General features: G+C 39.7%; 1 protein-coding gene across 10 annotated transcripts in view; it reads left to right on the forward strand.

Annotated features, from left to right (window-relative positions):
• The window catches only part of ZNF827 (zinc finger protein 827), a 177431-nt gene that overhangs the window by 62004 nt on the left and 91777 nt on the right, over nt 1–23650 (forward strand). For all 10 annotated transcript variants that reach the window (XM_012453999.2, XM_012454000.2, XM_012454002.2 and 7 more), the window contains exon 5: nt 6639–6872. In XM_012453999.2, coding sequence (XP_012309422.2) covers nt 6639–6872 — 234 coding nt within the window. The remainder of the gene's footprint in view (nt 1–6638; nt 6873–23650) is intronic.

Here is a 23650-nt window from a genome sequence, read left to right on the forward strand (position 1 = left end):
GATCGTATCATCCTCTGAGCCTGTGTTTTCTTATTGTAAAATAAGGGAGTAGAAAACAGTAATGGCTTTCATTTTGTTTTAAAAGTTCACATTTATTACATATACCGTTTAAAAAGCCAAACAATTAGGGGGAAAAAAAGTTGCTATTTGGTGAGCAGAAAATGTGACACTGCAGTGCTATGAGGGAGCAGAGTCTAAAGCAATGTGATCATCTCGTATATTTCTAAATTTATTTTGCTGATCTCAGTTTGAAAAAATACAAGTACAGTTTCACATAGTGGCAAATAGGAACAGATTTTTAACAACTTGTCTTGTAATTTCAGGATCTCTTCAATTAAAGAAGCGTACAAGTTTTTGCTTCAAAGTTGACAGCATTTAGCAACTGCCCTCATTCCTTATAATAAATGAGAGATAAGCAGTATCCAAAACTCACAATATGCCCTAAAGCCATCTGTAATTCTGTGTCAACTACTTGGTTATTACTCACTTAACTATTATTTGGGAAATGCATTTAATCTCTCTAGGTCTGAGATTTCTCATCTGCAAAATGGGGATAATATTAGTGCCTACTTCAAAGGGTGATTGTGAGGATCAGATAACTTAATACAGGTAAATACTTAGTGTATCACCTGGCTCATGTTATGTGCTCAATCAATGATATACATCTAGCTATATCTATATCTACGTCTATCTATCTATCTATCTAGATATGTCTGTCTGTCTGTCTATTAGCTATGGTCAGAAGCTGCACCAAGCAGATACACTTGATACACTTGAACCTACCCTTGCATTTAATTTAAGGACAGCTGGCCATGTCTAGAGAAATTTTTATTTTTTCACAACTGGGAAATATTCCTGGCTACTAGTGCGTAGAGAGGCCAGAGATGCTGTTAAACATCTTACAACGTGCAAGACAGTCCCCCACCCCAACTCCTCCCAGCAGATTATCCAGTGGTGTTGAGGTAGATAAACACTAATTTAAAGTATATATACAGGCTCTAGTACTGCTGTAATTATATATGGACACATATGCATAGGCCTGAACTTTTTGAAAAACCAGTGCCAAGGCAGCCACGTCATTATTGATGACATATTGCTAGAACTGCAGCACTCCTGTGAGAGCGGGAGAAACTGCTTTACGAGGGCACTACACAAAACTGAATTAACTTGTCAACACAAGTTAACACATTAGCAGTCTCCAGTATGCTGATGTTTTATATATAATGCAGCGGATGATGCATACTTTGAACTTAAATTTTAACTTAATTTTAAAATAATTTTTAAAAACTTCAATTTGAAACAAACATTTGTTGGAACTCCTAAAGCATATCCGAGGGTTCCTTGGAGCACTATTTGAAAACCATTGCTCTATAGTCCCTTCCAGGTCCAAGAGTCTTTGGCTCTGGTTTTGGGTGAGGTCATAAATAAAATTCTCAGTGGCCTTGCTTTTTCACAGAGCAGTTCAGCATTTACAAAATTGCCATACTCTGAACTGAAAGAGAGTTCTGTCTTATTAAACTCGAGAAAAGGTGTCATTTTCCTTCACCAGAGGGAACCAACAGAACAGAAGCATTCATTTCGCAGTCGATTCCTTCTCTTTCAACCTCTTAGTCAAATCTTCACAAGATTTCTTCCTACCAGAAAATGTCCCTTTTCTTCAGGCGAAACCCACCCTTCCCTTTCTCATGAAAAATGCTTAATCCACTCACATCACTTATTTTCCAAAGCCACGGTTCACCTGCTGAGGATACTGTCCCTCTTAAAGGTACCTGGGTGTCTTGGAGAGAAAGGAAAGGGTTTGGATGCATTTTCAGTGAGAACTTCTGAGCCTAGTTTCTCTGTGAATTAGTTCTGTGATTTGGGGCATCAGTTTCTTAACCTTTTGGGACCTTAGTTTCCTCACCTGTGAAACGAAGATAGTAATAACATCTATCTCTTGTGGTTGACGGAAGGCAAGATTCCTGAGTCATTACTCAAGTGCTAGTTGTATGTATCGTTAAAACAAATGATGGTCTTTAGAAGGAAGTTATATAGTATTTTCACAATTACTATATAACTAGAAAATACTATATATTTTCTATATATATATATAATAATATTATAGTAATGATACTATATATTTCCTAGTTATATAGTAATATAAAAATAATATAGTACATACAAATATAAATATATATATATAATATATAGTATTTTCTAGTTATATAGTCATTACCTAGAATTGGAAAATTGGAATCATCTTATCCCAGCGGCTTTCTCATTCCTTTCCCACGTTTGCGTTTATCTTGAATCCTTCATAAATCCTCAAAAAAGCTGATTTGTTTCCTTCAAGTACATAAACTCCATCAAGTACATAAACTGAGAGGTATGTATAATTGATCATCAGAGTGACCCAGGTCCTAGGATGCTGGGAACAAACAGTGAGAGAAGGGGCCTCTTGATTCACGGGGGCTTCCTCGCCACATCAAAAGTGCAGTATCCGGAAACTTTCAAGTACGTAAACAGAAGTCAAGGCAGGTGCTGGTTAAGTCCTTGATTCCACATGTGCACAAATCTTTCAGTGTTAGTAGTAGAAATGAAGTAAAGACTATGTCATGAGTCATAAATGGTTGCTTTTCTCTTAGTAATTTCCCCAAAGAAAAAGAAAACATCTTGAATTCCACCTCTCACTGCACGTGTGGTTTTTTGTAAAGTGAGATAATTTAAAAGATGGTAATTATTAAGTCATATTAATATTAAAATATAGGCTTTGTGTATTGGTCTTAATGTAAATATTTTTGGTCATTGAAAAAAGCAGGTTAGCCTTCACATTTCTATTTTTACATCTTCTATTGAGACTCAGATGTTTAAAAAATTAAAACTTGGGCAAATGAGTGATTTCCACGTGCTTTTCTGGCATGTCATTAGCAATATTTACATTTCTTCAGCACATTACAATTTTCTGTCATTCCCTGTATTGTCAGAATGAAAACCAGGTATGTAGTGCCTTGTAAATATACAATCCAACAATATACAGCTTGCCTATTGCCTTTTAAAGTGTCTTTTTGAAGTTCTGTTAAATTCAGGTTGTGCTAGCAATGCTAAATATCTATACTTTTTTCCCTAAGTCTCTCATAGCATATACTCTGACTAATGCTTCTAGAAACCACTTACATGTGCAGAAAGCATCTGCTTAACAATCTCTAAAAGTTGGGATTTGCTTCTAGGACCTCAGTAGTTTTAAGAACTCTAAGATGAATTCTTAGCCTCATCTTAGAATTTAATTTTTTTTTTTTATGAGATGGAGTCTCTCTCTGTCACCCAGGCTGGAGTGCAGTGGTGTGATCTCGGCTCACTGCAACCTCTGCCTCCCAGGTTCAAGGGATTCTCCTGCTTCGGCTTCCTGAGTAGCTGGGATTATAGGCATGTGCCACCACACCCGGCTGATTTTTGTATTTTTAGTAGAGACGGGGTTTCACCATGTTGGTCAGGCTGGTCTCTAACTCTTGACCTCGTGATCCGCCCACCTCGGCCTCCCAAGGTGGTGGACTTACAGGCATGAGCCACCATGCCCAGTCAAATTTTAAAATGTTTTTAAATAAAAGATGCAGCAATGAAGCATTTTAAACATACTTAACCATTCACTTTAACTTGTTCCTTCTCAAAGAATTGAAGACACAGACTTAATAAACACCCTACTTAATTACTCTGTCATGATGAACTAGGGTGCCCTTGGAAAAGGACTTTATAAAGAGTTCTGGGAGAATGATGTTGGGAGAGAGCAAGCTTTAGAAGGTGACCAGCAAAATCCCCCAAGAAGTGGGGGAAAGGTGCAAAGGGTAGAAATGTGCTAAATAAACCAAGTCCTCTTAGGAGCAACCTTCCTGGTAGAGGTTGGAAGTACTTATTTGGATTGCTCTGTAGACCATCATTGCTCCCTTTGATTCAGATTCCTATGGCATTGTCCCCAAAGGGCTAGCTTTTAAGCATTTTTCTTGAGATTTTTCTGGACTTCTCCTTTAGTAATGCTAGAGTTCAAGTGATGATTAGCTATTTCAGTAATGCTGTGGTCTAGGTAGAAAGGTCTTTAACTTTATTTCAAAGGTCTTATCTCCCATTCAATTATTAAATCCAGAGAAAGCACTTCTGCTTGCTTTTGGTGCAATATTTTGGAGGTCTTAGTTTTTGTTAACCTCAGATAATATTGGAACACCATTATTGGATGCCACTAATTTGGAACAACACATTTTATTCATTCAACAAATATATATATTGAGCACCAACTATGTGCCAGGCACTCTTCTAGGCACTTGAGACACATCAGTGTTAAAACGAAAATTGTTGGGCTGGGCTCGGTGGCTCACACCTGTAATCCCAGCACTTTGGGAGGCCAAGGCAAGCAGATCACGAGGCCAGGTTGGTCTCGAACTCCTGACCTCAAGTGATCCACCCAGTTCAGCCTCCCAAAGTGCTGGGATTACAGGCATAAGCCACAACATCCGGCCGTAAATTGTTAACATAATAAATTTTAAAAGCTATATAGCATGTGATTAGTCTGTTAAACTGAATACCACATAACAAAATACCACAGAGGAGATGACTTAAATAACATTTATTTCTCTGTTCTGGAGGCTGGAAGCCTAAGATCAAGGTGTCAACAGGTTTGGTTTCTCCTGAGTCCTCTCTCCTTGGCTTACAGATGGCCTCCTTCTCATTGTGTCATTGTGCAGACTTTCCCCTGTGTGCATGCATCCCTGGTGTCTCTCTCTCTCTTCTTATTCTTCTGGTTCTTTAGTGCAACCAGTCACATTGGATTAGGGCTCCATTCTTATGACCTCATTTAACCTTAATTACCTCCTTAAAGGTCCTAACTCCAAGTATATTCCACACTGGCAGGTTAGGGCTTCAACATATGAATTTTGAAGGGACACAGCTGAGTTCGTAACAGTAGATTATTAGATGATAAGAATTTGGAGGGAAAAAAGAAAGATCAGGGTAGGAGAGGTTGGGAGGATGGTGAAGGTGGTGGTTGCAGTTTTGAAGGGGATGATCAGAGTAGACCTCACTGAGCAAATTGGAGTATTTGAGTATTTTCAAATACTCAAATTGAGTATTTTCAAATACTCAAATTGAGTATTTGAGCAAATTGGAAGATGAAGTATTTTCAAGTTTTGTTACAACACAAGAGTCCAGAAGTGGAGGTGGTGCGGTGGAGGCAGGTAAGGGACACAGAGTGGGAAGCCCATGGACCTAGGTTCTGGTCCCAGCTCTGCATCTTTCTGGTAGTAAAACTTCCAAATAATATTTTGGACTTTTGGGGTTCAGGTTCCAAATAAGCTGGTCTGTGTGAACTTATGATTCTAGAATACATATTCTTAGAGGGTTATGCGGTGGAAAACAGACTTTGTGCTTGAGTATTGGCTTGGAGTAGGTCATGAGCAAGGTGTTTGCTTTAGGGATTTATTTTCATCTTTTTGTTTGTTAAAATGGAATGGGCTTAAGGCTCATTCTAATAAGTGTTTCTAAGAATCCTGTATTAGAATGAGATCCTCTTTCTCAAAAGATAGACACATCCAATGTAACCAGTCGTAAGTTCCCACCTCATGGACTGTTAAAGGGAGTGAGATGCCTGTGGAAGTGAAAAGTGGTGGGAAGAGGGTGCTTGTCTCTTCCTTCTTGGTCTTTCCTGGGTAGTATGTAGCCCAGTGGGGGAGGCCTGGTACAGCGTGGCTAAGCCACAGAATCCATCCCATAATAGGTCAGTTCGCTCTACCCTGACCACACACTCCACAGCAACCAACCGTGCTAAAAATGGAAAAAGGACATTAGTGGAAAAACTGGTGAAATCTGAATAAAATCTAGAGTTTAGATCATCGTAATGTGAATTTCTTAGTTCTGACAAATGTACCATGGTTAGGTAAGATGTTAACATTAGGGAATACTGGGTGAGGGATATATGGGAGCTTTTGGAGCCATCTTTCCAACTTCTCTGTAAATCTAAAATTATTCCAAAATAAAAACTGTTCTTTAAAAAAAAAAAAAAGGCCATTTTGGACTCGGTGGTGACTTGGGCTACAGACATGGATTTATTCACCATAATTGGAAGAACAGTGCTAAGTACATGCCCCACTGTTTATGGATCAGTAGCATCGTCTTATAATAAGGCAACAGTGGTCTATCTCTAGTCTGAGCTTATCTCTTTGGCAAATTCTCCATCCTCACCTTACCATCGCACCCCAGGTTTTTGCTTTGAATATTGCCTCTGACTCATGTTTGTATTCATTATCTTATGGCAGAATAATTGCCTGAAAGCATTATTTCATAATAGGATTAGGTGGGGAGAGTGCTAATAAGTCAGGGAGGCAGTGGCATACACAGGAAAGAACATTTAGAGAAACCAAAGAGAAAATGCCCAGAGACTTTGTAGATGTAGCACTTCTTAAAATATTCTAGATTCGAAAGATTCAGAAACCCACACTCTTCAGAGTCGTAGGCCCATGGAGTGTATTGTGTGGTTTTGCCCAGGACCCAGCCTGTTCTGATGATCCCTCCCGTGTTAGCACAGTGTGATTGTGCATTCCATACTTCGTTAAGTACCAGGGCGGCTAAGTGGGGGAGTGGCCTTTTTTGTATATATAATCCCTTTTTTCTTTTGACAGCTGCAAATCAGAAGGAGCCCATGAATCTCAATTTTAAAGTGAAAGAGGAACCTAAGGAAGGGGAGTCCCTGAGTGCGACTTTGCCTCGGTCCAGCTATGTGTTCAGCCCCGAATCTGAAGTGTCAGCCCCAGGAGCCTCTGAGGACACACTAAAGCCCCAGGAAGGGAAGGGAAGTGTGCTGAGGCGGGATGTGTCAGTCAAAGCAGCCTCTGAACTTCTCATGAAACTCTCAGGTACTTTATTTATTCTAAACTATTCACATTCTGATAATTTCGCTTGCAGGCCAACTAGACTGCTTCCTGCATGGGTTATAATTAACCCGATGGCGGCAATATCACATTATTGCTGTGAATTCAAGGAACGATCAGGTTACTTGGCTTAAATTCCTGTGTTGTATGTGAGTTTGTTTGTGTGGATTAGCTGTGTACCTATCTTGACCTTTTTCTGACTATCACGGCAAATTGTTGGAAACCACTGTTGCTTTCTAAGGTGATATAGGCCACAATTTTAAATGGGTTCTAATGATGTTCAAAGCTCTTCTGCTAATTGATCAAAATATCTATTCTTTCCTAATAGAGGACCTGGCATTTTGTGTGTATTTATACTATACTCTTTAAGCACCATTAAAAACATTTTTCTTAACTTCATAGGCATTTGAGATGGCACTTGAAATAATTACCAATAGAGTGGCAATAAGAGATTTTATGGATAGAGAATTTTATAATGGAGTATTACAATAATTAATCTGTTCTTAAGATTAATGAATCATTCTTTACTAGTATCTAAATGTAATCTCAGCTTATTAAATGTAGGAAAAATAGCTTATAATTTGAAATGTATATAGTTTGGATGTTTTCCCATGTTCTCTCTTATCTGTCCTGTCCCTTTGAAACAGGTAAAAACATAGTGTCTTTTAAATTCAAAGATAGGACTTTCAGAACATAGAAAGAAAAGTTATATCAATAATAATACTTGTCAAGTCATACCCCATCCTGAGTTCATTACCTCTTAAGGGTAATTTTTAGAAACTATATTTAAAATGCTAATATGAATCAAAAGCCGTTTTTAGTTTGGAACTTGCTGTGCTTGAAGGATGAAAGCAAGAAATGCATTAGAGAGACTCCTTTAAGACCTGTAATTTCATCAGCAATTCTGACTGTGTTTCTAGTTGACTAGTGGGTTGGAAAGTAAGAAATTAATAGTGATTTACTTAGTCATTATATCAGAACAGATGAAATTCCTATACTTGCCAGTTGGTGGGGTTAAGAATTATTTTCCTCGATATTAATTCAAGCACATTGGAAGTTCAAGGTAACATGATTTGTTATAAATAAAGCATAATGCAATTATTATATCCTTATCATAGCCCCATTTTCCTAAACTTTGCAGAGATAGTGCAGTATCTCCTATGCAGATGAGAGGTCTAGTAAGATTGTACTATTTGCTATTATAAAAGCTGAACGTTTTTATGAAGGATGGTCAAGTGAACACATTTTTTGTATATTTGAACTCTCCTTCCTATGTCAAACGGTGTAGAGTAATCCATTTGTTGTTTTTCTAATAAATTCAAAGAAGCCATATAGCTCTGATTCTTCCCCCGTAGAATACAATTTCACATTCCAGTGACTTGAAGTCTTATCCAACAGTGACCCCTGTCTCCCTCCTTATGGTCAGATTCTAGAGTATGATATTTCTAGCGCAGAGTTTGCTGTGAAGCAAGTGTTGTGAGCAGAAGAGACTTGGGTAGCACCAAAAGATAATATGCAAAAAATGAGATTTCAGGAGAGATATTCTTAAAGGAAAAATATTTTATCTTAATCCTTTTGCATGATGAGATTTGAGACACAAGTATGGAATCATTTTGTAGATAATAATGATATCCTTCCAACAGAATATGTCTGTCAGCCATGAGCACTGAAAGATATTTGTGGACAGCAGTGGTCCTTCTAAATGTGTATGTTGACTTTGGTTAAGTACATGTGCTATGGGGTTCAGCAGTAGTTGAATGGATGACACGGTCCTATTTCCAAAGGACATCTGCTCCTGCTTCGTGATGTAGAAATGAAAACTTGTTTGAAGACTAACGACTATTTTTTTTTTTGCTCTGAAAAAAAAAAATCCTCAGCATTCTGTGTGCATATCTCTTAGATCAAAGAGATATGCATCACAGTCCTGACCCTTAGATGCTGTGGTCTAGTCAGAAGTAATCCAGGGCAGTGAGATCCATTCAAGTGATTTGCACTTGAAACTTAGTACTGCCATACTCTAGTGGCCATGATCAGGTAAACTGGGAAGAAGATTTTTGTCATAAAAATAGGCATGTGACTTAAAAGCAAATACCTTTTCATTCCTAAGCCATAAGGTAAAGAGGACTCATCCTTAATTAGGTTAGGAAAAAACTTTGTATGGTCTTTCCTCAAATTGTGATTTTAACAATTTCACTGTTCATGCCCTGAAAGACATCCAAGTAAAGGACTTTGAATGTCTTCAGACACCCTTTTCCATCATCATTTCTGTTCCTCTATAGACAAGAGTAATAACTCATTTCCCGAAGCGTCTGTGTAGGTGGTCAGGGCTGCACCACCAGTTCACCTTGGGTGATACCCCTAAAGCTTTCTTGTAGTTGTTCTTGTGAACAGGCGTTCCTATTGCTTCCCGCCTTGCTTGTTTTCATTTATAGTCTTCTGTTATGCTGGGGAAAATCCTCTTGGTCAGGAGGAGTTGAGTGAGGATAATTAGTTATGCAAGAATGATGCATCGGGCATGCTTTTCCTTGTTTCACTTTTGACCCAAGGAGTAGTTCTAAGATGTGGAATAAAAGGAGTTTTCCCCCTGTTACTTATTTCTTTGAGATTAGAAGTGGTGACCTATAGTTTAGACCCTTTCAGTCTTCTCACTGAATTAATAAGAAGAAACTAGTCCACAATTTTGGCTGCTTCATTTCAGTTTTAAATTAATTTATGTTACTCCTTAAGGATGGAGACTTGGCACTTGGCCCAGTCATATATCATGTGGAACTTTTCTGTGTGGAGAAACCTCTGTAGGTATATTGTTTTCCAAATTGACATTTGTGTTTTACGGGAGAAACGCAGATGAGCTAGAGAGTAGGCTCAATTTTTCATTAAGTGTGCGTTTGGGAAAATCTGAGCTTTCTTCCTTCCTGTGGTTCAAGTTCTATTTCCAGCTGTTAATTGGGAAGTTGAACGCCTGACAGCTGGGCCAAGTAAATTGATTGCCATAAAGAAAGCAACACACTCTGAGGAAAGCACTGGAAGTCTGCAACTACTTGTTGTTATGTGACACGAGGCAGCCAAAATAATCAGACTTTTTTGCTAAGCATATAGTTGCCAAAGATAATTCCCAGAAGTCTTCATTCAAGGAGACCAAAATCTTCATGTTCAACATAGAGGATATATAACATTAGGTAGTGTAAGATATTCAAAGTCCTCTTTAAACTCTGGTTTTGCAATGTCTGGTCACCTTGCAAACTTATGGGACGGCTGTGTTATTATGGATATGATGTAAGGGTGAAAGCGACACAAAATTTTGTCTGCTTTGTCTCTGTTCTGCTTTAAGAGAAGTAGCTAGATGCAAAGTGATAAAGAAAGATAAATGCCCTCTGCTTTCTTTGGGGAGTTACATGTTTCCATGGGAATGCATATATAAAATGTATCATGCATGGTTGGGTGAGCCTAGAAGTAGTAGATAAGAATGCCATTTAAAAATATGAATTCCATACACAAAAGGTACATAGCTGGAAAGCTGGAGTTATGCAGAAACATTAATGTAAAATTAAACATTTACATTTCTCTACATGGTAAATAAAACTTCATATTAGACCTTAATTTGAAACAAGTTTATTGGTTTTTAAAATTTCTGTGCTCACCCAGTGGATTTATATTCATTTCTGGTTTATATTCATTTATTCCTGCCTAGTCCTGGAGAAGCATATAAATTATAATTGCCTCTTGTATGGGAATCCAAGCAGGCCCTAGATTTGAAATACGTAGTGATGTTTGGTTTAGGGTATCACCTAAACGAGATGGAGCTTCAGCTAGGAAATATTTAGGAACAGGTCAACTTGAGTAGGATGACATTTTAAGATGAATTTAATCTCTGAGGTGAACTGAAGCAGAGAAGAAAAGAACTCACTTTATTAGCAGTTGTAATTAGGGCCCCTTTGGTTATAAATAACAGAAACCCTCTTCAGATAGTTTTGGCAGGATAGAAGAATTTAGTATAAGATGTGGGTTTGAGATTGGCTTATGAATCCTAAGGGCAGAGACGCAGTGGGGCCTCCGTCTTCCACTGCAGCCAGAGGCTGGAGGACCATATGGAACCCAGGAACCACTCCCTCCCCCACCTCATTTTCTGCTTCTCTCTTCATCGACAGATGGACTTCTTCTGTTTCTCAGTCCACATGATGGAAAGGGGGAATTGCCAGCAGCTTCTGAGTTTATGTCTTGCTTAAAAGAGTAGCCAGACAGAAATGTCTTCATCCCAGTCCTAAATCCCAACCGTGTGCCTTAGCTTCAACTGGGACTCAAGAGTGGAAACTTCTCTATTTAGGGATGAGGGCATGCTGGGCAGATGTGGCTGCTGCCGTTAGCGATGTGGGATTGCCAGGAGGGAGGGCAGGAGGGTGAGGTGTGAAACAGGAAGATAGAACAATATGTATGAACCACAAAAGGTCCAGGGACAATTATGGTGATTGCTGTCATTTCAGTATTGAGTGGAAATGTGTTTGGACCTTTGGGTGCTGTTTATCTTTCCTTCCTGAAAGGGTCTGAGAGAAAAACCTCTCTAATTTGCTAAGGCAGTGCTTCTCAAAGTGTGGTCCCTGGACCAGCAGAATCATCATGAAATTTGTGGGGACAAGGAAGTATTAGAAATGTCAATTCTTTTTTTTTTTTGAGATGGAGTCTTGCTCTGTCGCCTAGACTGGAGTGCAATGGCATGATCTTGGCTCACTGCTACCTCCGCCTCTGGGATTCAAGTGATTCTTCTGCGTCAGCCTCCTGCGTAGCTGGGATTACAGGCACCTGCCATCATGCCCGGCTAATTTTGTGTTTTTGTAGAGACAGGGTTTCACCATGTTGGCCTAGCTGGTCTTGAACTCCTAACCTCAGGTGATCCGCTCTCCTTGGCCTCCCAAAGTGCTGGGATTACAGGCGTGAGCCACCACGCCTGGGGAAATGTCAATTCTTGAGACTTACCCTGGACCTAGTTGAAACTCTGGGGGTGGGAGTCCTGCTGTCTGTGTTTTCACAAGCCCTCTTAGCAATTCTGACAGCTAAGGCATGAGAAGCACTGTGCTGAGGAAATGGTTAATTGGAAAAATAAGTTTCATCCATCTGAGAAGAATACTTTAGGTTGAAGCTGACAGAGAACAAAGCTCTATTAAATGTACATTTTATTTTTTAAAAAGAGCCATCTCTCTTCAGTGAAGATTCTTGTTAATTTATTATGAAATAATGGTATCTGGGAACCCTTTTTTAGAAGGGCTCATGTACCTAATAAATCAAGATAGTGTTGGCTGTGAGCCTCAGATAACACTACTTTTTTCAGTGGTCTTTGCTGTTAAATTTCATGATTATTCCTGAGCAATGTTGGCATTCTTTTTGGAGAAAAACCTTTCCCTACCGCCCCTCAACATAATCTAAGACCATGTTGGAGACTCTTCTAAAGAATTCTTTGAGATTAATTAGAGATTTTTAGCTTAATAATTTTTCAGGGCAAAAACTATTCACTATCCTATTTGACATTTTCCCTTTGAAAATTATAGTCTAGCAAGCTTTCTAAGCAGTTTGACTTTAGTAATCTATAAGGATGGAAAATACATGTATTTTTTTGTCACGGCCTTCTCACATTTGCCTCCTTCAGACTTGGAAGTTATCTAGTTAGGTGGTGGAGATGATGTGAGGCCTGTTTGTACTTAGTCCCTTATGATTTTACCTGCTTGCATAAAAGGCTAAATGTGGACTCACTTATAAAGTGACTAGGTAGATCTAATCAGTCTAATCAGTCCCAAAATCAAAAATTCATTTCAACTTTTTTTGAGTCCCTGAAGAAATTTATTGAATTCAATATTCTGCTTTTCTCGAATTTATATATTTAATTTATTTTTAGAGACAGGGTCCTTGCTCTGTCACCCAGGCTGGAGTGCAGTGGTGTGATCATAGCTCACTGTAGCCTTCAACTCCTAGGCTCAATCGATCCTCCCACTTCAGGCTCTTGAGTAGCTAGGACTACAGACGTGCATCATCACATTCAGCGTTCTTTTTTTTTTTTTTTTTGTAGAGACAAGGTCTTGCTATGTTGCCCAGGCTGGTCTTGAACTCCTGGCCTCAGACAGTCCTCCCAACTTGGCCTCCCAAAGTACTGGGTTACAGGTGTGAGCTACCGTACCTGGCCAGAATTTATATATTTAACGTTTTAGAGGGCATTCCTAGACTGATTTTAATGTACCATCTCATTTTTAAAAACACCTTTTTTTTTTTTTTTTTGAGACAGTTTTATTTTGTCACCCAGGCTAGAGTGCAGTGGGTTCCCAGGTTCAAGCAATTCTTATACTTCAGCCACTTGAGTAGCTGGAATTACAGGCACCTGCCATAGCACCTGGCTGATTTTTTGTGTTTTAGTAGAGATGGGGTCTCACCATGTTGGCCAGACTGGTCTTGAACTCCTGAGCTCAGGCAATCTCCACCTGCCGCTTCCTCCCAAAGTGCTAGGATTACAGGCTAAGCCACTGCACTCAGCCCGTCTTTATTAAAATATAATTCACATACCGTAGAATTCACCTATTCAAAGTATACAATTCAGTGATTTTTAATATATTCCCCAGAGTCGTGCAACCATCATCACATCAAATTCCAGAAAATTTTCATTGCCCCCAAAAATGTCAAGCCCATGAGCAATCACTCTCTATCCCCACCCCGACACCCCCTACCCAGGTTACCACAAATCTGCCATTTCAGTACGTTTGCCTATTCTGGACATTTCATATGAATGAAATCATACAATATGTAGTCTTTTGCGTCTGGCTTTTCTCACTTAGTATAATGTTTTCAAGGTTCATCTATGTTGTAACATGAATCAGTACTTCATTTATTCATTTTCATTTTATGACACATCATTGTATGGATATACCACATTTTCTTGATCTATTCATCCACTGATGAAGACATTTGGATTGTTTGCCAACTTTGCTACTATGAACATTCATGTGCAAGTTTTTGTGTGGACTTAGGTCTTTAATTCTCTTGGGAATATACCTAGGAATGGAATTCCTGAGTCAAATGCTAACTCTGTGTTTAACATTTTAAGGAACTGACAAGTGATTTTCCAAAGTAGCTGCACCATTTTACATCCCCACCAGCAGTGGATGAGAGTCTCAATTTCTCCACATCCTTGCAAAAACTTGGTTTTGTCTGTCTTTTTTATTATAACCATCTGAAGAATGTAAACTAGTGTTTCATTGTAGTTTGGATTTGCATTTCCCCGATGACTAATGATGTTGGGCATATTTTCATGTGCTTAGTGGCCATCTGTAGATCTTCTTTGGAGAAGTGTCTATTCAAGTTATCAAGTTATTTTCTTACTTCTTAAATTGGGTTATTTGCTTCTATTCTTGAGTGTTAAAAGTTCCTTATGTATTCTGGACATAAGTCTCTTCTCAGATATAGGATTTGCAAATACTTTCTCCCAGCTCTGCCAGTTGTCCTTCATTTTCTTAATGGTATTATTTGCAGCATAAACATTTTTAATTTTGATATAGTCCTGTTTATCTCAGTTTTTCTTTTGTTGCTTATGAGTACTATCGCGTTTTCCATAAATCCAAAAATTAAGCAAAAAATGCAGACTTATTTCATATTAAAAGTAAAGTTTGTCTTATATTCACATAGTGCTATTTAATTTTCAGAGATATAAAGCCTGTGAAACCGAATTTATTGAACAACACCTCAGTGGAGTGGCTCCCTCTGACTTCTGTATTTGCTGTAGCATTCTTTATATGTCTAATGGCAAAGAATATTTATATGTCAACTTTTTAAATTACTTATAATGAACATGACCAGCAATGGGCCTACAACTAATGGCTGGACCACTTTCCTCATTGCCATATATACCATGAGCAATTATATATATATATTTATAAAACCCATGGCTGGGGGACAGTGAAATATAAATAAGGAATTAGACTTTTTTTTAGCCCTTGAAAACTCAATGAGAACTGTAGATATTGGGAGTACCAAAACTATATCCTGTACAAACAGGGAATAGGTCACTTTAATAAGGTAAAAATTTGACATGTTTCTATACCCAGAGAAATCTTCTCTTGAAGGTCTGGATCTTGTTAAGCTCAGAGGCTAGACAGCAGTTTTGTTAACCTGACCATTTCAGCAGGACAGACTCAGAAGTAGCTGGATGCAGTCAACCCTGGAAATCGGTTCTTTCTCAGCTACGAAGAGGAACTTATTCCAACAGGCTGTCTGACCATACCTGGTGGTACACTCGCTGTAGCCAGTAAGCCCCCATCTGTTTATTTTGTAATTCCACATGCCCTTTACAAATCCTGGAACCCATACACCTGAATGGCTGTTCCTGCTTTTCCCTCACCCCATATAGGAGCTGTTCCAGCTCACACCCTCAAGGCCAGGGCCTCTCCACCTCCCTTTTTAGCCCTCAAGCTTCAGGCTACTCTTCTTGCTTTTTTGACCCGGCTTTCTCTAAGGTCTGGGATTCCAAAGACCAGACTCAAAAGGGCTCTTGTTTTATTATCATCTCCCTGTCCCATAGCTGCGTATGTTAATATAGCCACGAAAATTTGTATTGTCTGGTGTTCCCAGAAACCAGGCAAGAATGCTGAAAACAATTTCATGTGCTCCACCTTCAGCGTAGATTCCTTTTCTGTTGGGCTGCTTCAGGACTAGGGCAGGGAGGGCTCTGGGCACAGCAGGGAGTGGGTAGGGCTGCAGGTGGTGCATCTGGGGTGGGGGCGTGGTGGAGGGGCTCCAGATCTTCCTTTATAAATATGGAGCAAAAGAATTAAGAATGACATCTAGGCCTTCCTCTTGGATTCCTGCATCACTTTCTGTTTCTGGTATAAATGACTACAGATGTTACCTTATCTGTAACACATACCGGGGTACAAACAAAGAGGCCGCTAGTAAATACGATTTGATGATGACAACTCTGAGAAGAAGCTTTGTTTTCGGAGAGATCCAGTCACAGTGTGGTTGCAAATTTTGAGTAACCAGTCAAACAATCTGCTCAGTTTTTCACTCAATGGACAAGTTTCCCTGATGGGTAGAAGCTGTGTACCTTGCACCATTCTAGGTTTTTTGGGTTCCTCCCAGCAGCCCTTTTAGCTATATGTTAATACAGTTGTAGTCTTGTGAGGGGAGAGCATAATTGTTATTTTCCTCAAAGAGATATCAAAAGCATTCTCATTCCACAGTGGTTTTTCTTCTCATCACCATATTAGCCTTTCACCTTTAACTTATTCATGTCAAAGAAGGGGAATATTCACATGCATAATTAAACCCCATGGATACAGTGCCCATCTGGGTACATGCTGGTCTCATGGACCTACCCCTGGAGAAGGGAATCCTCATTGCTAAATAGCCTGTCTGCTGCCAAGTGGCTGGGTCATCCGCTGGGCAGGGGCTCTACTGCTTGGTAGGACAGGGGCTACTCAGTGCATGTGCACACCGCACTGGAAGATGAACATAGTCTGGGAGGGATGGGACCTTTTCCATTGGGCAGGGGAATGCCCATATTAGCCCAATAATGGAAACTTTCACAAAGGAATTATTTTTCTCTTACGGCTTTTATGATTCTTACAGAAAGTCAAATGATTTAAAAGTGTTTTCTCGCTATCAAGTTGTAAGGACCTGCAGTATTCTTTCTGAAGGGATCTTTGTCCTCCCTTCTAATAATTCTTCTCTTTACTCCACCCATGTATGTATTTTTCCCATTTTAAGTCATCCTGAGTTTGTGCTGTGAGTTAATTTACTTCCTTTTTTCTAACTACGGGATAGCAGCTGGATTCAAGCACATTTCCTGGTTTCCTGTGGCTTGCCATATGCTTGTATCACTTTTCTCCACAGCTGGAGAGGGGAGGTGATAGAATTTATGCATGACCCATCACATTTTATCTTAGGTACAAAATCAGATGGCAAAGGTCACTGTTTAAAGAATAAATTATGAACTTGTTCTTTGCTTCCGACTACTACCATCCTTTTCCCCATAAACCTACTCATGCCCTAAACATGTGCATACACTTCCCCTGTTTCGGCTACCAGAGATTCTTCCTGCTATTTTGAGGTAGAGGGCATTTATGGGGACAACCTTACAGAGCTTCCTGTGATCCACATGCATGCTGCCAAAGGTATGCTAATAGTCCCTCAACTCGAGGGAAAGAGGCCCTCAGCAGAACCAAGGATTAATGAGAACAAGAGATGAAATTGCACTGAATTGTGGACCTGATTACGTGAGCGGGATCTCTTGCTTCTGCACATTGAAATATTAGTAAGACCCTCCACTTGGAAATCAGCCATGTTTGTTTAGCCAACATATTGGGAAGTAGTTAAGTGATACTCTTTTTAGAACTTTTTTTCCAAAGAGCTGTGAAGACGAAAGAAGAAAGCTGGGGACTAGGAAGATAGTTTAATCAGGACAGAATTACACATTTAATCAAGACAAACCCTTTCAATTACTTCTGCTAGCCCCCACTACATTTTGGACCCTGTTTCTCCTATTATACAGTTTAAAATATTTTCTTCTAAAACGTTGTTCATACTAGAAAGCTCTTCCTACCCGACTCTCAGCTCTCCCGGAGACACCCAGGGCTGGAGTATCAATCCTGTGTGTAACTGTGAGTGTTCAGTGATTAGGGCCTCGGTAACCAGTGTTAAGGGTTACCTTCTCTTCCCTTTACTGTCTGGTTGACTGGCTCTTCATCACCTGCACTAGAGAGGACACGGGAACCAGAGAGAGAAAGGGAAATTAAAATGAGTTGCTTACACTACTTGTAAGTAGCTTTGATTTAACAAGCATTTGGAAAAGAAGGTTGAAACACAGCCAGAATACATCAAGGGAATATCCATGCACTCTGTATCTCCAGAAGCTATGGGGAAGTGAGAGCTCAGAGGGAACATCATCCACCAGCGGGAGCTCCCACCCCACAGTCTAGCGACTCCCACAGGCATGGGACTAAGGACAGTGTCCTATCAAAAACACAGACTCACTTATTATTGGCTGTTGTGAAGATTTCTTGGGATTTAAATGAACCCTATATTTCTCATCCTATCTTTCCATTTCTTCGTAGTGACCTCCTTCCTTTTTGTTTTATTTCACTTATTCATTCATTCGGCAGGTCTTTATTGAGCTGCTGCTGTTTTTCAAGCCCTATTTGGGCACGAAGGATACAAAAGTGAATAAGGCCTTCACCTGCATGGAGCCTACATTCCCTTCCCACCCCATCTATTGCTACCTTATCTTACTCCTGGTATTGCCTGCATTCTGGTCTCTGTTATTATCTAATGCTCCACTCTCTGCATGTTTACCAGCCCTTCCCTGCCTGCTGGGAACATTGATCAGCAGGAGTGAAGTAGTCACAGCTTCTCAGCAGAAATATCCTTGCTACACATTCATTATCATTTATAATAGCAATATTAGTAGATTAATATTACTAGTATATATTAGTGTTTATATACTAGTACATATTAGTAATATGTAACACCACATAAGAAAAGCATGTGGAACTTGTCTGCATATACTGAAGCCCTTTGACCCTCTGAAAGTGGAAAATACTTGAAAAATTGACAAACTCTCAGTTATTAAAATGAAATTTATTTTTCTCCTTTCCCTCCTTGGGCATTAAGGAATCCCTCTGTCCTCCAACTCTTTGTGCATAAAGCAATGGCCAACCCATCGGTTGACAGAGATAGCCTTTGCTTTTTGGTAATTTTTTTATGGCAGCAGGAATACTACTCAATCTTTCAGGAATTGTTTATTTTTCATCGTTTTTTTCTCTCTCTTTTTTTTTTTTTGAGACAGGGTCTCTCTCTGTCCCTCAGGCTGGAGTATAGTGGCATGATTATAGCTCACTGCAGCCACAAACTTCTGACTTCAAGCTATCCTTCCTTCTCAGCCTCTCAAGTAGCTGGGACTACAGGCATGTGCCACCATGCACAACTAATTTTTTGATTTTTATCTTTTGTAGAGACTGATTCTGCTGTGTTACCGAGGCTGTTCTTGAACTTCTGGCCTCAAGCAGTCCTCCCACCTTGGCCTCCAAACGTACTGGGATTATCGATGTGAGCTACTGTGCCTGGCCAGAATTTATATATTTTAGATTTTTATGTTTTAGAGGGGATTTCTAGACTGATTTTGATGTACCATCTCATTTTGAAAATCATCTTTATTAAAAGTGATCCTCCCGCCCCAGCCTGTTAAAGTGCTGGGATTATAGTCATGAACCATTGCCAGGAATCCTGTTTAGAAGCCACATGTGTGCATGCACACACACATACATACACACATACACTTACACACTCACACATGCACACACACCAGCACTCTGGTTCATGGAAGGATATATAAAGGCTTATTAATCACAACAGATAAGGATAGACAGGGCTTAGATTTATGAAATGGCAAAGGATAATGTTAAATAGCTTTAAGGTTAGATCAGATACTTTAATTGACCCTTTCCGCTTTTTTCTTTTTCTGGCTTTTTAATATGAGACAAGAAAAGTATATTCTGGACATTAGATGAAAAATAGGTTAATTTTTTAAAAATGAGATCATTTGGAATGTTACCAAATGACATATATACAGTTCAAATGCACCTCTTTAGCTAATTTCTAGTGAAATCATTAAATGAAAAGAAAACAAGATGATCGGGAGAGGTTTTACATTTAACACCAGGACACTCAAAGTTCAACAGATAATGACTGAGCCACCCCACATCATCTGCTGGGCTGGCAAAGCTAATCTCCCTGAGCCCCCGGTGACTGAAAGATTTTAATTTGGATTTGGATTTGGACAAAAGTGAAATTGAGTGCAGAATTTGTTATGTTTGATGGACATATTCTGATATCTGGTCACCAGAGTCAAGTTGAAAACTTATACTGCAGGTGTGGGCTTAGTGCTATGGCCAGTCTGAAAACATTTGCAGATATCCAACTGAGTTATCTCAGTCAAGGACCTGTTGCACTGATAACTGGTATAGAAGACACGAGACTGATTTTAAAATCTACATAAAAGTAAAGCAACAAGTGCTTTGATCTTGTAGAAAATGGTATGTTTCATGTACCCTAGAAAGAAATTCCAACCCTCACTAATTTTTTTTTACCTGTAAAGTTGGAGCTCAGCATTTTTAAGGCATACTTGTTCTTTGCGAATTCAAAACAATTAGCAAAATAGAATATCTGGTGCTTCTAGGGAGTTTTTTAAAACTGACTCTTAAGTTGATCTCCTGCTAACCTCTGTGTACTTAATTATGAATTCTAATGTACATAACTAATTCTTCAGACATTTGTTAATTTTCCTTACTAAATTTCCAGGTATTATACTGATACAGAGGGAAAATGTTGGTTACTTTATGATTTTGATGATCAAATTCAAGAAGTCAATTCTGACAAAATACCTTTGAAATTGTTTTAGGAATAAAATTGTATGTGTGTGTGTGTGTGTATGTATGTGTGTGTCTGTGTGTGTGTGTGAAAGAGGAGGCATACAGAAAAACTTAGTTTTATCATTTTAACAAAAATTATTCTAATGTTTAGGCTATTGTAAAGATTGGTGTCACCACCCAGAAAAGAGTATTTAATTCAATTAATGAATGATTAATTAAATACTTAATTTGACACAGTTTTTTTTTTTATCATCTTCATCATAAACATTTTCTTGGTCTCATGGTTTGCTCAGTTTTTCCAGTTTTTCCTGCACTGTTCTGAGTGATGTGTGTGTGTGTGTGTGTGTGTGTGTGTGTGTGTGTACTGGAAGTCATTGTATGGATTTTCTGTTGAAAGCTACCTACCTTGAAGTTTCTTGAATATTGAGGAGAACTAAAGGAAAATGTGCCCCACTACTGTTTTATTTTATGGAGAGAGTGTCCTCTCTTTTACCTCAGGAACAGATGGCCAGTGTGTCCAGGAGGGAGAGCAGGCATGGGAGCAGGGCTTGCATTGCCTCTCTCTGGGGTGTGGCAGCACCCATGGGCAAGCCTCAGTATTGGAATTCACTCCTCAGAGCAGGAATGGGGAGCTTTTTCCCACTAAAGGCCACATGGTAGAGAAATATGAAATTTAATATGTAACTTTCCATGGAGAAGAAGCATATAATAAGCCAATCCTTTATAGAACATGAAACTTATCTCAATAGACTTCTGCTTCTGTTCTGTGATACAGAGGGAGACACAGTATAGGGTAAAAAAAGTCAAAAGGGAGAATAACATTCAGCATCTAAGCACTGGGTTCTTAATTCTCATAACAAGGTTGGAGATAGAAGGTATCTCCATTGCACTGGGTACCTAGCTCCAGCCATAGGGTGAAGGAATGGCTTCAGGGCCTGAGGCTGCTTCACTTCCACACTCCTTCTCTCTAAAAAGGAAAAGCCAAATACGTAGTATCAGACTTCTGTGGAATAAACATTTCCTTTTCTGCCTCCATCCTTGGCCTCCACTCCAGTAACTCTGGGGCTTAACCATTCTCTGAGCAACCAAGACAACCCAGCCCAACTCTTCATTCCACTGTGGGTTTGGAAAGGCAAAAGGAGAAGGCAAATGGAGCAGGTATCTTGCCTTTATCAGATGCCAGCAGGTGCCAGGCCCCAGATAAAGGTGTTACCATGGGATCTCATTTCTGGGTCCTGATCATTTGTTTCACTTCATTTGTCCTTTTAGTCTGCATTCTTTTTCACAAAGTTTTGAGTAATGATCAAACCCAAGATTAGCAGGAATCAAATTTCATATGTGGAGGGTATTTGCCCAACCAAGACCTTTGTATCTTTGAGCCTGGTAAGTTGGAGATGAAAGCTTTTTAATTTATACATTGAAAAGCCTGTCGCTCTAGAAAGGGAATGGTGTCAGTATAGCATAGTTGGCAGTGCTTCCAGTTGCTCTTTTAAGCTTCTTGTTCTACAATACTAGTTCCAAATCATGATAGCATGCAGTCTAGGTGGAATGACCAACTGATATTGTTTATTTCAGTGCCATTTCCAATTTCCCGTCCTTTCATATTTTGTTGTAATCTGTAGCATGTATGAGTGTTTGTGGCAGACTGAAGGCCCAGGAAAGGAAGGATAACATAACACACCACCGCGCACCACACCTCAGGTGATAATATGGCAAACATAGCGTTAAACTTGCTCAATGCGCCATGCCCTGTGCTGTCTTGGGGATGAAAGATGAACAAGAACCAAGGACTCCCCTGAGAGCTCAGTCCAGGGGGGAAATGAATCTGTACAAAATAATTGTTGTGTAAGACATCACAATATTTGCAAGGTACGAACAATCTAGATATAGAAAAGATGAGGGAGAGAGTGCCACCCGAGGAAGATACAGGACGGCTGCTCACAGAGGGGACATCTGAATAGGGTTTTATTAGGATGAAGGAGAGGGCACATAAAAAAGATAAGGCAAGGGGAAGCATGGCCTGTTCAAGCAACTGGCATATTTCAGTATTACAGGAGCATAAAGTAACATGGAGGAGTGCTCAGGGATGAGGCAGGGAGGGTGGGGCTGAGGATTTCTGTGGGACAGAGAAGGAATCATTAAGCAGGTGCAGGAATTCAAGGGCAAGAAGGCAGAGAGCAGGAAGCTGACGTAGCACCTGCGGAGCCTCTTGCTTCTCTCCCAGCTTCCATGGGAGAAGTGGGACTATTCCCTCTCCATCTCTTTTCCTTGCTATTTTCTTCCTCCATCTCTTTAAGGATAGGTAATAACAGTTCCACCCCATCCACTGCCCTCTGCTCGCTCTCTTTTGCAGACCTCACTCAGTCCCAGGAAATCAGATGACTTCCCATCTCTGTGTCACAAATGCCCTTCCCTTCCGCCTATAAGCCATCACAACCTCCACTTCCTGTGGGAACACAGAACTTCTTCTCCTGGATTTCTCCTTGGCCCAACTTTTCTGCTTTCATTATTTCTATTGATATTATCTTGCAAACCTTAGCAGCTTACAATTCACAGGGCTTTGTTTTCATCTTACCTGCCGCTCATCCAATTCCTGTACAAGTTTCATCCATAATTTCTCTCACATTTGTTTCTTCATTCTTTTTTTTTTAAATTGAGATAGGGTCTTGCTCTGTTGCCCAGGCTGGAGTGTAGTGGTACAATCAGGACTCACTACAGCCTCGACCTCCCAGGCTCAGACGATCCCCTCATCTTATCCTCCCAAGTTGCTGGGACTACAGGCGTGTGCCACTACACCCAGCTAATTTTGTACTTTTTTATGAGACAGGGTTTTGCCATGTTGCCCAGGCTGGTCTCGAACTCCTGGGTTCAAGCAATTCATACACCTCAGCCTCCTGAAGTACACAGAGCCAGCCTGTCTTTTCATTCTTAATTCAGACTCCAGTCAGCCACCAAGTCCTTCCTATTCAACCTTTGAAATATCTTGTGAGTTTTTCGTTTTTGTGGGATTTCTTTTTTTTGAGACAGAGTCTCCCTCTGTTGCCCAGGTTGGAGTGCAGTAGCGCAATCATAGCTCATTGCAGCCTTGAACTCCCTGGTTCAATAGATCCTCCCACCTCAGCCTCCTGAGTGGCTGAGACTATAGGCACACCACCACACCAGCAGCAACAATATATAGACCACTTGGGATAAAATGACTATTTGTCCTATTATTTTGGGAAGAGACTCTGAAAGGATTCACATTGTATGTATACAGGAAAGAGTAAAATCCTAGATGTGTAGACATGTCCCTGGGTATGGGAGACAAAGCTAAGAGTGAGTAGAAATGATTAATTCAACCATTGTTATGTTAGAACACCCCAGGCAAAA

Source organism: Aotus nancymaae, unplaced genomic scaffold (assembly GCF_030222135.1).
Source record: "Aotus nancymaae isolate 86718 unplaced genomic scaffold, 86718_ANA_hifiasm-v0.15.2.pri h1tg000033l, whole genome shotgun sequence".
Taxonomy (NCBI): domain Eukaryota; kingdom Metazoa; phylum Chordata; class Mammalia; order Primates; family Aotidae; genus Aotus; species Aotus nancymaae.